This window comes from Hoplias malabaricus, chromosome 3 (assembly GCF_029633855.1).
Source record: "Hoplias malabaricus isolate fHopMal1 chromosome 3, fHopMal1.hap1, whole genome shotgun sequence".
Lineage (NCBI taxonomy): Eukaryota > Metazoa > Chordata > Actinopteri > Characiformes > Erythrinidae > Hoplias > Hoplias malabaricus.
This window is the reverse complement of record NC_089802.1, coordinates 61,585,564-61,600,034: the sequence shown is the minus strand read 5'-3', so window position 1 is coordinate 61,600,034 and position 14,471 is coordinate 61,585,564. Positions and strand designations below refer to the sequence as shown.

Sequence of the window (14,471 nt, the reverse complement as noted above, 5' to 3'; positions counted from 1 at the left end):
CAATGTTCTTAAGACCACTTTTTTGGTTCAGCTTGTTCAATGGGACAAACCCACCAAAAGAGGGACTCAGTACCAAACCAATGTTTTTTCTAGACACTGATGCCACTGCACTTTGACCCTTGGTCTGCAGGGGTCCTTAAGAGAGCAAAAAGGGGCCAAATGTGTATCTAATTACTGCATGATAACTATCAAGCTCCATATGTTTTTAAAATGCACATTCGTTCATTGGAGAAATTCTCACAGGAGGACACCACTGCCCGAAGAAATTAACATTTATTAAAATTCAGCCGATTTTGACTTCTCGTTATAAAGACATAAGCTTTTTAAAGAACAAACCACTATTTTCTGAACACAGTTCTCTCTCAGGGCCAGTAAAGGTTGTGCACACAAGTCCACACAAGTACAAAATGTCCCAGCCTTGGTAACATATGATCATACATAGGGATTGAATATGGGCCTGGCTTCGGAAAACCAGTGGAGTTGGGCGGTAAGGTGGAAATCAACAAAATTAGGTAGTGTAACAGAGCAGAGAGGTGCCCTATATCCTTTTAAATGCCCCCCATAGTCAGGTTGTGGAAATAGTCCATGAAAAGTACTCAAAACACATTGACCCTATTCTAAGCAGCAGTTGGGCTGTTTAAAAAATAATAATAATAATCATAATAATTAATCACACAGTTTGCTGCAATTCATCATGATTAATCACATTGTCCCTTTATAAGACTGAAGTTTTGAATAATGCATATTTAACTATAAAATTAATAGTAAAAAATGTTTTCACAACAATAAAGTTACAATTCTAGCACTGCTTTGTTTTGTTTATTATATAGCTTTTTAAATTAGTATCTCTTAGTTTGCTGAGTAAAATTTTCAGGGAGAGATTTAGCAACAGACACAGAAGCTTTAAAAGTGAAATTAATGAAACAGGAGTTTTGTGTGTGTGTGTGTGTGTGTGTGTGTGTGTGTAAGGAAGAGAGAGGGTGAGGGAGCGGGAGAGAGAGGAGGAAGGGTAATATTGAGAATCAGTTATGATATTTAATATATATTTCTGCCTAAATAAAATAATCTACCTCCTGAGCTCAACGGTAGGGACACTGTGTTTACATTTCCAAATTAAAAACACTAATACATTAAGTTCTGCAAAAAGAGTTTAATATGGGAGGAAGTTTTGGCCAAATTTGGTAAATTTTAAATAGAATTTAAAAAATGATTACATTAAATTCCTATGTGAGTGAACATCTGAGAATGTGTTCATTTTGACAGCACTATATACTAAATACAAAATATGGCCTCTGCAATATTTATGGCACATTTTATATATTATGTTTTAATGTACATAAAATAAATAGATTATTAAATCTAATAACAAATAGCATTTTCAGAGAGATGCCATGTTTTGATGTGTTCCCTGTAGACAAAATTGTTAAACTCATAATACCATCATTATAAAAACCCTACATCTAGGCATTCTCATTTGCACCTTATTGTTATTATTAAACTGTTATAATTATAAAAAAAAAATGTTGTACATCCCCCTCCAGACGTGCCTGCACTGTTCCATCCTCTGTCCACTTGACTGGGTAAGGGGCAGTGTGGGTTCTTGAGCTGAGCTGTAGGAAGTGTCCCACAGGGACTAGGGTCAGTGTTAATGTACAGAGTGTTTAGTGTCTGTGCTGAGGAGGAGGAGGAGGCGGGGGGTGGTGGAGAATGCTTGTTTAGACGGAGCAGTGGTCACTGTGGGGGCTGGTGTGGAAAAAAAGCATGCAGAGGGCCGGTGGCCCACAGAGAAGGCCATTCAGGACAGAACAGTGGGCTTATATGATGCATCCAGAGCAGAGGGGAATCTCTCCACCCACAGCTTATCTGCTGCTTTTAGGAGTCTGCTGTGTTCATGTTTGTTCTGCTTTGATGGCCTTGTATTTTTGTTTCCTAGGGGCCACAAAAAAAAAAAAAAAGAAGAAGAACCACATGCCTCTTAGGCGCATTTCTAAGGACTTTATTTTTTTTCCTCTCTGAATGTTAAAGTATTAAGATAGGGTCAAGGCCGCCTACACCGTCACAAAAGGCTTAATGATTTCTTGAGAATCAAATATATTGTTATAATATTTCCTTAATTTGGAAGATTTTAATGTATTTTATTTTTATTTATATATATTTTACTTAGGGCAGCACGGTGGCGCAGCAGGTAGTGTTGCAGTCACACAGCTCCAGGGACCTGGAGGTTGTGGGTTCAATTCCCGCTCTGGGTGACTGTCTGTGAGGAGTTGGTGTGTTCTCCTCGTGTCCGCGTGGGTTTCCTCCCACAGTCCAAAAACACACGTTGGTAGGTGGAATGGCGACTCAAAAGTGTCCGTAGCTGTGAGTGAGTGAGTGTGTGTTGCCCTGTGAAAGACTGGCGCCCCCTCCAGGGTGTATTTCCGCCTTGCGCCCAATGATTCCAGGTAGGCTCTGGACCCACCGCGACCCTGAACTGGATAAGCGCTTACAGATAATGAATGAATCAATGAATATTTTATTTATTTTATTTCTTTGCATAATTTGTTTCTTTATTTCACCCTGATCTTCAACACTCAAGAGCACCACAGGGCATGTGGTATGATTTGGGTGGTGGATCATTCTCAGCGCTGTAGTGACACTGATGTGTTGGTGTGTTAGTGTGTGTTGTTCTGGTACGAATGGATCAGACACAGCAGTGCTGCTAGAGTTTTTAAACACTGTGTTCACTCTGTTAAACACACCTACCTTGTTGTTCCACCTTGTAGACACAAAGTCAGAGACAGTAGCCTATCTGTTGCTGCACAGTGTGTGTTGGTCGTCCTCTTTGGTCGTCTTTCGCCAGTGGACATTGGACACTGCCCACAGGACACGGCTGGATTTGCCACGCTTCATTGTAAGGAGGCTGGTTTTAGGCTTTGTTCATACAAGGACTTTTATTCTGATGAGGGGTGGAGTGATGGGGTTTCAGTAGCAGAGCTGAGGGCTTATGGGTGGAGTGGAGCGTTGCTTTTATTGAGAAACTACACTGTCAGAAAAACTGTCACTGTGAGGGCACTCTCAAAGGTTCATATTTAGTACTTTTAGTTAGTTGTACCATATTCTATAAGAATTGTAGATATTAAATAAGAGTTGATTTCATACCCTCTACTTCATCACCATGACTTATATTATGCTATTTTACACAAATTTGTCAAAAACGTTTATAAATAGTCACCTCTCTTTCTGGAGGAAAGAGTGTAATGTAACTTTCGGGAACACAATTGAACTTTAAACGACTGTCGTATCTTTAAAGACACGTTTACACTGTTTGTAACAATAATGTACCACTACTGTACACAGTGAACACACTATGTACACAACAAATGAATATCCAAACAGCTGATAATTAGATGATAGCAGAAATGTTGTGGTAGTAGTTGGAAGGAAGAGAGTGGTCTGGGCCCTATGTGAATCTTTTATGGATTGGCTTAGGATATTTTACGTCTTATACTGTGTAACTACAATGAATAATACGCTACATGTGAGACATTACACCACATCCTGAAAATGTATAAAAAACAAGCATTTGTGTGTGTGTGTGTGTGTGTATGTGTATGTAGAACTGATCACTACTGACCACTAAACACCCCATAAGGGGGTGCCCACTTTTTTTTTGGTAAACTCATGGGCATCAGTGTGGAGAAACATTCAGGGTCCCTCTTGAATCAGGTCTGGATCAGATCTTGTGTAGCCATTAACTTGAGTCTCTCTCTCTCTCTCTCTCTCTCTCTCTCTCTCTGTTTGGATGAAGAGCAGAGAGAAAGAAGAGGGAGGGAGAGACAGTGGTCTGAGTAATGAAGACGGATGTGTGCTGCTATCAGGAAGCCACTTACTGCGGTTTGATGTAACCTTAAACATTGCGGATAGCTCAATGACACTCACCACAACGAATCTAATTAATGAATAGCGATTCTAAAGAGGGCGATGCCGTATGCATTTGCAGATGAGGCTGGGGCGCTAATTAAAAGCTGTTCAAATATCACGCTGTGAGTTCTTAGCTTGTCTGTGTGTGTTTTTCTTCCCCCCCCCCCCCCAACCCTTTCTAGTCAGAGGGAAATAATTTTGCTCTTTATCTGTACAGAAGTATCTCCACTGAAATTAATGTCTAGATCTGCTGTGTTTATTCTAGTTAGGTGTTGTGTAGCTGAAGGTCTAAAATGCATTAAGAAGCTTAAAAAAAGCTAGGAACATTCCTTTCCAGAGACTGAGAATGCACATGTCCACACTGCACATGTGTAAAGCCGTTTATTGAAGCCTATTCTCTGAATATGACGGTTGTAAGCACCTGTAAACTGAGTCAGAAATATCGGAAACAAAATGCCTGAGGGTGAGGATGGATAGAGAGAAAACACGCACACACACATTTATACAGACCTGCCTAACCTGCCCTGCTTTTATAAGCCCTGCTGCTGCTAGCCCTGATGTTAAGTGGAGACCTGTATGTGTTGGAACACCAGAGCACTCCATGCCTGAAGGGAGAGAGAGAGAGAGCAAGACACTGTGTGTGGGTGTATGTGTGTGAGAGAGGGAGAGAGAGGACAGGTGTGAAGCCACAAGCTCTCATCAGTAGACATGTTCACCCTAACAAAGAGAGCTTTGTTTGTTTTCCAATCAAAAGGCCTAATGACTTGGCTTCAGATCTCTGAATGAAAAGCGAAATTCGAGACTCAGGTCCGTCTATCAGCCTCTATTCACTGCCTTCACCCAAGCCTGCTGACACATCCTCTAAAAAACAAAATACCTTAAAACCTCTTAGGCCTGCTTCCCAGACCTAGACTGATGTTCGGTTGTGAATCGCCGCTGGTGTTATAGTGACTAGACGTATCCCTTCTGCAGGAAGCACTCTGTGTGTATAAAACCGCATGACTAGGTAAAAAAAAAATTTTGTGACCTGTTATTGTAATTCAAAATCCAAACATTCTCCCACACTTTGGACGGGGTATGGTAACTGTTGTGTAGTATTAAAAGTGGCAGTTGTCATTTTATTAAAGAAAAGAAACACTACATAATATTTTAACCTTAAAATTCGGGACTGTTTTTGCTTCTCTGAGCTCAGCACCGCAAAAACTGCACTATGTAGCTTCTGAGGAAATTTGAATGTGATTTATGTGATTTATGACAACAGAAATTTATTAAAGGGTTAAAATTTCATGCATGTTGCATACTGTGTTCAGGTGCTGATCGGAAGGTTGAATAAACCGGGTGGTTATGTACTAAATATGACTTCACTGCGTTCAGGTGCTTGGCTGAAGATCCCCCCACTGTACACATTGGGTCTGTCCCAAAAACCTCGTGAGCTGTCTAAATAGAAAGCATTTTACATCACAGTGTGTGCGCTCCTGACACATACGCTGTTCCAATTCTTAGATATCTCTATGCAGTCTACGAAGACATTTTAATTAAAGCAGCATCGAACCCTTCCTGGCAATCCCAAGATGCAATGCATTGCGTCTATTTCGCTCTTCTCCCCGAGCAAAAATAATCAAAATTGTGATTAAAAAAATGGACACTTACCAGCTAGCCGCTGAGGTGAGCAAACACCGGTTGCGTGCGGTGGGCGGGAACAAGCCGTGACGCAATTGCTCTCTAGTGTGTCTCAATAATCTGCCTCATGAGGACAGACGAATGCTGTCTACAAAGTCAGTGCCTACTTAGACAGCTCACTAGGTTTTGGGACAGACCCAATATGTCCCCAAAAAGTGATTTACCATTAAATAACAACTAAACTGTTTTTGAGTAATAACAAATCTGATCATAACATTTGCCTTTTTGGGCTCACAGAAAACATGCATAATAAAACTATTCAAATGCATATTTGCCATTTTCTCCTGGGGAAGAGGTGAAAGGTAGCGATATACGTCACATCTCATAAACTCATGTATCATCTAGAATCCTGGGTTTACCAGTGGGAAATATGACTTTGTCCACCGATTGGGTGCAATTTACAAGTCAGAAAAATGGTATTTCCTAGTTTCCGTCATCAGACGAACACAGCATCAGTCTTAAGTTAGTGATTCAGTTGTTTGCTTGTATTTACTTATTAATGTATTTAAATGAAGTATATAAAAAATAACTTTTTCATATTTTTTCAAATGTAAAATAATTCTCCTTCAGTATTGTATTATAATTTTGTCTGCACATTTGTGTATATAGCATAACCTATTTATTAAAACAATTAAAAATAATTGGATTGAATTATGCTGAGATATATGCGAGTTATGCACTTAATGAGTTCATTCCTTCCTAATAGCAACTAGTAACTGTCTGTTACTCTTAGTAACACATGCTTTTTTTCCCCTTTCTTCTCTGGACAGTATCAGCAGTGTCGGACAGCTGTGTGGAGGACTTTGGCCTGCAAGTGGCAAACATGGCCAGTGGTGGTTATCGGAGTATTCTTGCTTGCCCTGGTGCCTTTTGCAGTATTTCACATGCTAACAGCCTTCCAGAATCCCCCTCCACATGCACTCTTCAGAACCGCTGCCATCTGTTTCGGCCTGCTGACTGAAACTCTGCTGGTCAGGTGAGTCTCAGAGTTTCAGTGCCAAACCATCATGAGTACCAAAGTACAGTTTCAGTGTATGTGAGTCAAAAGAAAAGGAAAAAAGGCTATTCCTGTATGACTGCTGTAGAAAGTACTTCATACAGATTTTTTTTAAATCCGATGTGTAGGATTGGCTTAATGTGCTGCAACAAAAACTCACCCATGTGAAACAAAGTGGCATACTATATATCTCAACCACAGGGAAATGCACTTTCAGTTTCAAATAAATCTCAATCCAGCATCTAAAACAGGGCCACATCAGCATAATGGTTGCCCTCAAAGGGCCAGATGTAACAATAAGACCGTATAAATGTAACTAAATGTAACCAAATGTAATATAGAATAAATGTAAGTACTCCTTAATGTTAAATAACTTTGAATTTATTACTTATTCAACCTATAAATATTTGCATAGATATAAAAATATGTTTGCTTGTTGCCCTGTTAACAGCATAAATCCTGTTAATTTGTGAGGTTAAGAAACTCATATTACCCCATCAATCAACGATCAAACTATCCAAGTGAATAAAGAAAAATATGATCAAACACAAGTTATGACCTTCAGCATACACTGCTTTAAAAAATACACCCTCTGAAAAAGACATGCGAGCAATTTCTTCAGCTACAATAAAGCTAGTTTTCACAGCTGCATCGTTTTGGGCCGGAGCTCTTCTGAACATATTCTGCTGTGATCGCTGTTTGCTTTTTTAATTCTTGTACAGTTAATTGCTTTCTTGAAGGCTAACATTGGCATACATAGCTCGGTGTTTGGTATCAAAGTGCCGATGTAAATTGTATTCCTTGACAACTGCCACCGCCACATACCGGTTTTTCTCCTTGAAGCACAAACATGTATTCACCTTCTCATCTCTCTTGAAACTGTCTTCCATCGGCATCAATTTTTCTTTTCCTGGACATTTTGGGATCAATATTTGTAGCTATTTCTTAATTCCACTTGTTGAAAAAATCACATCGAAGAGGATACACTGAAATCTAGTGGTGGAATGCCCTCACTTGGCGGGCAACATAATCGGCATGTATTGTGGAAAATGTAGTTTAAGGTCAATGCACGCTTTAGAATTAGTGGAGAAATAATTAATAATTATGTCTAAAAGCGTACATTGTCCATAAACTCCATTTCCCACAATTCATGCAGATTATGTTACCCCTGAAGCGATGGCATTAAGCCACTAGATTGCAGTCAATCAGATCTTTAAAGCTCTTGCGGGCCACATCAAATGACACGGCGGGCCACGTGTTTGACAAATGTGATCTAAAATGTACATTATGCATGTGAAACTATTATCTGTTAGCAAATGTAATCATATCTCTTTGGTGGGTTACTATTCAATGATGTTTTTTAAGAACAAAAACAATTTATCTGTATATACCTTTTGCCTTTTACCTTCTGCCTCGAAATATTGAACAGGAATCACATTCATTCATAAATAACTTTTATTTTCTTTTTTTTTTTTAATATGTGACCTACTTGGAAATGTTTTCTTAAATAATTATTTGACATTTTGCAAATTCTTGCAGCTCATAACTGCTATAAGCAGTTGAAAGACTTGATGAATGCTGACAACTTAACAATGTGTGGGTTTTGGCAGTATTCCCAACATAGCAATGTCACAAATATTTTCAAGGGTAATAATGCTGTTCTGAAAATGAAAATTAATATCCAAATTTTTATTAAAACCAGCTGACCAAAATCACACTTTTTTTCTTATGTAAATGATAAACGTTTGATGGACAATGCTAAACACGGTTTTCCCTCTGTGATAAAGGCAGTTATAGTCTGCCACTTGGTGAGCAGTGTAATGGCTAACACTCTGACTGTGAGCCACTGAGTGGTGGGTGGGTTGGGGGGGGGATTCCTATGAGTCAAAAACAGCCTTCCACTTCTGCTCAACCTGTTTTGGAATGAGGGAGAAGAGGGCGAGGCTAAAATTAATTTGGTGGTTGGGGCTTTGGGGTTGCCAGGAGGTGCGCACATCTGTGCCTGTCTAATTGCAGAGATGACAATAAAACATGTGACACCACCCGCAAGCCTTCAACATACTGCTGTAACAGAGAGAGAGAGAGAGAGAGAGAGAGAGAGAGAGGGAACAGAGCTAAAGAATGTGGGCAAGGGAAAAGACCGAAGAACTAGAGAAAGAGAGTGAACAGGGTGATGAAGGAGAAAATGTGAGAAAAACATCAAAGACAACAGAAAGAAGCTGAGGAAAGAATGAAAAAAATAAAGGGAGGAAGAGATTGGAAGAAAGGTATACAGAGAAGAGAGAGAGAGAGAGAGAGAGAGAGAGAGAGGATGAATGAGAGCAAAGTAAATGAAAGTGGGACTAAAGAAAAACAGGAGAAAGTGAGAGAGAACTGAAGGAATATGATGAGGGAAATATAAGGAGAGAAAGAGAAAGAGAGGATGTCTTTGTAGTTTAAACTCTTCTAATCATTGTCACTCACCTGGGAGAGAGTGAGAGAGAGAGAGAGAGAGAGAGAGAGAGAGAAGAAATGTTTTTACAGTTTCTTCTCAAATAACATTCATGCTCAAATGTCAAATCTTTCCATTTTCATTAACCCATTGTAATTGTGGCATTCATAAGGAAAAATCTTTTATTTTCCCAAAAAACTGCAGCTTTATTAGAAGAAAGAAAGAAAGAAAGAAAGAAAGAAAGAAAGAAAGAAAAAAGAAAGAAATAAGCTGATGTCATGATTTCGGTCAGAGCTGCTGAAAATGTGGCCTGCAGCTTGTTTGACTACCCCCTCATCCAATGAGAATATAAACATATGTACTATACACCACCTCTTTAATTTTTGCTTTTGGTTTTTCAGTGGAATTATTTTTGTAATTATTTTAGTGAAAACATTCAGCTTAAATTAATTGTTTTTCAGTGGATACCTGTGGTGGAAGCCCATAAAAACAGGAAAACACACCTGTGTGTGTGTGTGTGTGTGTGTGTTGCACTTATTGCAGGCCACTGCTGCATGAAGTATTTTTCTGGGGCTTGATTAAGTCGAGATAAATTTGATTAGATTTCTATAAACACCTTTTCCTCTCTATAACTCCGAGACTCAGTTTACCTCTGTGCTTTCACGACTATAATCACTAAAGCAATGAGCCAAAACACTCTGAATCTCCTCCTCATACACCCCCCCCTCCACCATGTGTGTGTGTGTGCGCTTGTGTGTCTGTGTATCTTGATGTGATTCACGTCTTTTAACTATGACTACAATTTCAAGAACACTAAATGTCTGCTCCATATTAATCACATTTTCTTTCTTTCTGTAAAGGAACGTTCAGTAATTTGCCACTCCAGAAAATAAATAAATAAATAAATAAACGTGTCACACTCACCGAGGAGTCATTACAGTCTCGCTCCAACCAGAAATATGAGTCAGTCTTCTGCTGCTTGAGAGAGGTATGCGCGCTATTGACATGATCAATGAGGGGTAAAATTAAAAGCTGCATTGATCCCCACCCCCCCACCCCCACTCCCTCTTTTCTCCACCCCACCTTTTTTTTCAGCTTGGGCCCCTGAGATACTGCAGAGCAATTTTCATACATAACACTCAGACTGCATTTTCCAATGTGAAATGGCATTGGAAATAGGACATTAACCTACAATGAGATTGAGATGTCTTCGTAAGGAGTGAGCTGACACAACAAAAGGTTCAGCTTGGAATTAGAGGATCAAATATTGTATTTAGATCAAATCAAGGCTGAAGGGACCAGTAGAAATAGTCTTACATTACTTGGAATAAATGATGTGTGTGTTGTCTTACATGGAAATTTCTTCTACATACACTATATCATTCAAATCGTCTTGTTGCTACTCTCATTGTCCATTTTCTCAGCTCTACTTACTATGTAAATTTACTTTACAGTTCTACAATTACAGAGGGTAGGCTATCTGTTGCTAAGCATACCTTACTGGCCCATTTTCAAACTGTTCTTCAGCGATCAGGACCCCCACAGGACAAAAGGAACTGTTGATGTGAAACTGATCTGGTGGTTGTGTGTTAAGCTCCTTTCGCACATACACAGTAACCCAGAAATTCTCTGGAATTTACCTGGAAGAGCTGTATGTGGGAACACAAACACCTGCAACATTTGTCCCGGACTTTACGCTGATTTTATCCTGCTGGTGCCCAAGTAGAAACTTTGTGTAAAGTCAGAGTGAGAGCATGTGTGAATAGAGCCTCTAATGTACCAGAGTTTCTCCTGAAGAAGTGCCATCCAATGTCTACAGCATGTGGAATATTTCCAGCTTTGAGAACATGTCTAATGCAGAAAATCTCCCACTGTGTGAAAGGACCACTCAGAAACCTCTCTGATGTTTCTCTGGAGTTCAGATGTGTAAATAGCTTTAGTGTGTGTTGTGCTGGTATGAGTAGATCAGACACAGCAGTGCTGCTGGTGTTTTTAAAGCCCTCTGTGTCAATGCTTGACTGAGAATAGCCCACCAACCACAAATATCCTGCCAACAGTGTATTGTGACCACTGATGAAGGACTAGAAGATGACCAACAAAACTGTGCAGCAACAGATGAGCTACAGTCTCTGACTTTACATCTACAAGTTGGAGCAGTAAGGTAGGTGTGTCTAACAGAGTGGATAGTGAATGGACACAGTGTTTAAATACTCAAGCAGCACTGCTGTTCCTGATTTTTCCATTTGTGTCTTGAATGGTCCCTATAAGGACTGCTGTAGAAACATGACTGCACAGCATGGTGGTCTTTGTTGGAACAAAACCCACTCACTTAAGATATGAAGGACTTGTTTTAAGTAAATAACAACCATATGATTCATAGTTACAAGTGATTATACAGTAATAAAAACATGCTTTATATATTATATTACATTTCTTCTAATAGATACTCTTAAATATTACACACTGCGCCTTAAAATAAAGATTCTGTACCTAGAACTGCACACTCGAGGCAAGAAACACTGTGGAGTGTAAAAGATCAGTAGAAACTCTGAAGCAAACCATTTCTTTAATGACCAGTGTGGCCAAGTCCAGGCAGCGATTTCTTAACAATAAATTCCTGCTGAATTGCTGAGCTGTGTGGCCTTCTGAGGCCTGCCATGTGTGCTCCTGATCCTGAGCTGATGGCAAGAGGACAGCATCCCGAGTGGACATGCATGGACACTCTGTTTAACGAGAATGGTGCTGTGGTAATGAGGGGGAAAGGGACTATATTAGGATGCCCATATTAGGCAATTAACCGCCTCAGCGCTCTGAGTAAGACAGAAGTTCTCATGAAGATGAAGTCTGGGAAGAACATGAGGTTGTGCAAGGCTCTGAGGTTTCCTTTTGGCTTGAGACAGGGTTTGGTTTCTAGATTCGCAATTGGGAGTACAGGCTGTGGTTACTATTGTGAACGGAGCAGGAGAAAGTCACCTATCTTGAAATGTTTGTCGCATTTGGTGAATTGAATGTTTTGGATTGAAATGCTGCTTTTCCTGAACACAGGCCATATATGCGCTTCTCCTTTCAATTGTTTTGATAAAATTGTTACTAAAGTGTTTTAAAGCACTTACCTTGCAAAAAGGCAAGATGTTTGAATAAATAGATAAATAAATAAATGCATTATTTGAAAGTAGCACTCTTTTCATAGCATTGGTAAATTATGAGGCTTGGTTATCTTACATTCATTATGTGAGCTCCCCTCCACTAGAGGCACTGTTTCATAAATAATTCATCCACTCAATGTCTGTTATGTACCTGAAGAAGAATTACAGAAAGAGTACTGTAAACTGTGGTGAGGGGAAAAAATCAAGCCACTTACCTTTTGGAGCTTAAATTTAGGTTCTGGGTTTAGTGCTATGCTTACTATTATAATTAGAGATAGGTTTAGGGGTTAAGGGCATGTTAAAGGATGATTTTTCTCACTGGGTTGGTGTCTGAAGTTCACATATACCTCCACAAAGGGCTAACTGTTTCTCCACAAACTGTTTTGTACACCTAGTATGAATTATGGGAATGATAGTTTAATCAGATGTGTATGAATTCAAGTTGAGACCAGGCTTTTGAAGACCTTAAACTGACATGTATTTGGAAGTTCTGCTTTTTAAAGCAACACTAGGCTGTAATTTAACCTTAAAAAACCTGTTATCCATGTGCATATGACATGTATTTTGGAATCAAGTCATTTTAGCATATCACCTTTTTTGTGTAAACAAAGTCGTGTTTTGACATGGACAGTAATGCCGTTTAGTTGACAACATGCACCTTCCACCATTTAAAGTTGTACAAGAATTATCTTAGCCTTTATGGATTATTATAAAACCTACTTCTCAACTTCTGTTTACAGATATGAACAGATTGCATAAAAATATCTTTATGCATGTCATGATTTTCAAAAGGCCTCCTTTATACTTCTTGTATTTAGGTATGAGTTTTTTTTGTGGCCTTCAGTGTGTCACTTTTTTGTGTCTGCATGGTTTCAGAGATTAAATACATACTCAAGATGACACATCAAAACAGAGGCCAAAAATAAACTATAGCTTTTTGCCTGTGATTATCAAAATCTCTACTGTGTGCCAGTCTCTAATACCTATGATTTACTTGGAAAAAATGAGAAATTCATATCTTTAGGCCTGACTTTCTGCTGTTCAGCCAGGTTTTTAATAAAAAACTAAACTATAATTGATTTGTTGTTTTCTTTGGAGAACTGATTCATAAATGTCTTCATTTCTGACTTAAGACAACACATTTTTGGAACGTTCAAAATTCCAGAGTTAAGAGTGGACAATTAGTGCATAGTTATTGAAAGGATTTGTGCTATATTTAGCATATCATCACTGTCCAAAGAAGGTCATGTATCGCCAAAATACCTACTTTATTTAGAAATGAAAAAAAAATGGAAGTCAGTGTAAAAGAAGATTATTTTTTTCCAGGTAATTCTGAAGTATTTCTATTGGCTCATTCATCATGACATTTTCACACATTCTGTAGGACAGCTGCTGTGTTCAAATGATGTAGTAAACTTAAAAAAATAGAGATACATGTTTTTCTTTGGACAGTGACAGAGATATTGGTGTGTGTGTGTGTGTTTTCTGACTTTGTATGGTGAAAAACACTTCGTTAGTGATACTGTATTTAGACTAAACACATGCCCTGTGTTCAGTGCTCCACACAAACCCTTATTTTGGTAACAAGCTGAAGTAATCTCTGAATTATTTCAATTAAACTGAAAGTAGGGTAAACTCTCTCCCTCACTCTGTCTGTCTGTTTTTCTATCTCTCTCTTTCTCTCTCTCTCTCTCTCTCTCTCTCTCTCTCTCTCTCTCTCTGTTAGACTCTTTTTCAATATAAGTAATTGGAATAATGCTCCGGGTGCCCTGAATCATTAGCAAATGAGCAGACCTCCTTTTATTAGCCTCTGACTTGTAAATAATGCATTGAAATCCTGGCATAAACATGATCAACTCTGTGCTAAATTCATAATGGAAAGACAAAGTGGCTGACGTCTAACCAAAGCAGTTCCGATAGCAAATTCCATGTGAAAGGTGGTATTTTGCGGAAATGGTGCTGCGAATGTGCCATGGCCTCCGGGCTCTTTCCATGCTAACAGGGGAAATTAAAAGTCTGTGACATGTACAGTAATTCTTTTCTATTTTCTCGACTCATTTTATTGTTTAAGAACGGAGCGGAAAACCAGAAAAGAACTGGGGCTGTTTGTAATCAAGGCGAAATGCTCATAAGTTTTCCTATTAAACATTTTGGGGGTGAAGAATGTGCCTCATGAAGCGGTAATTAATACAGCGGCAGCGCTGGTAATCTGCTGTTGTTCCAGCCCTCATCATCCTTACATTAATGAGCTGTAATTTTACGGCAGGAAATTGGTTTATGCTTAAACAACATGTTGAATAGCTACAGAGAAACAGCA

The 14,471-nt window shown here is 39.0% G+C and overlaps 1 protein-coding gene across 3 annotated transcripts in view; it reads left to right on the top strand.

Annotated features, from left to right (window-relative positions):
* The window catches only part of LOC136692419 (uncharacterized), a 178,086-nt gene that overhangs the window by 146,685 nt on the left and 16,930 nt on the right, over positions 1-14,471 (top strand). For all 3 annotated transcript variants that reach the window (XM_066665798.1, XM_066665797.1, XM_066665799.1), the window contains exon 4: positions 6,351-6,556. In XM_066665798.1, the coding sequence (XP_066521895.1) occupies positions 6,351-6,556 (206 nt within the window). The remainder of the gene's footprint in view (positions 1-6,350; positions 6,557-14,471) is intronic.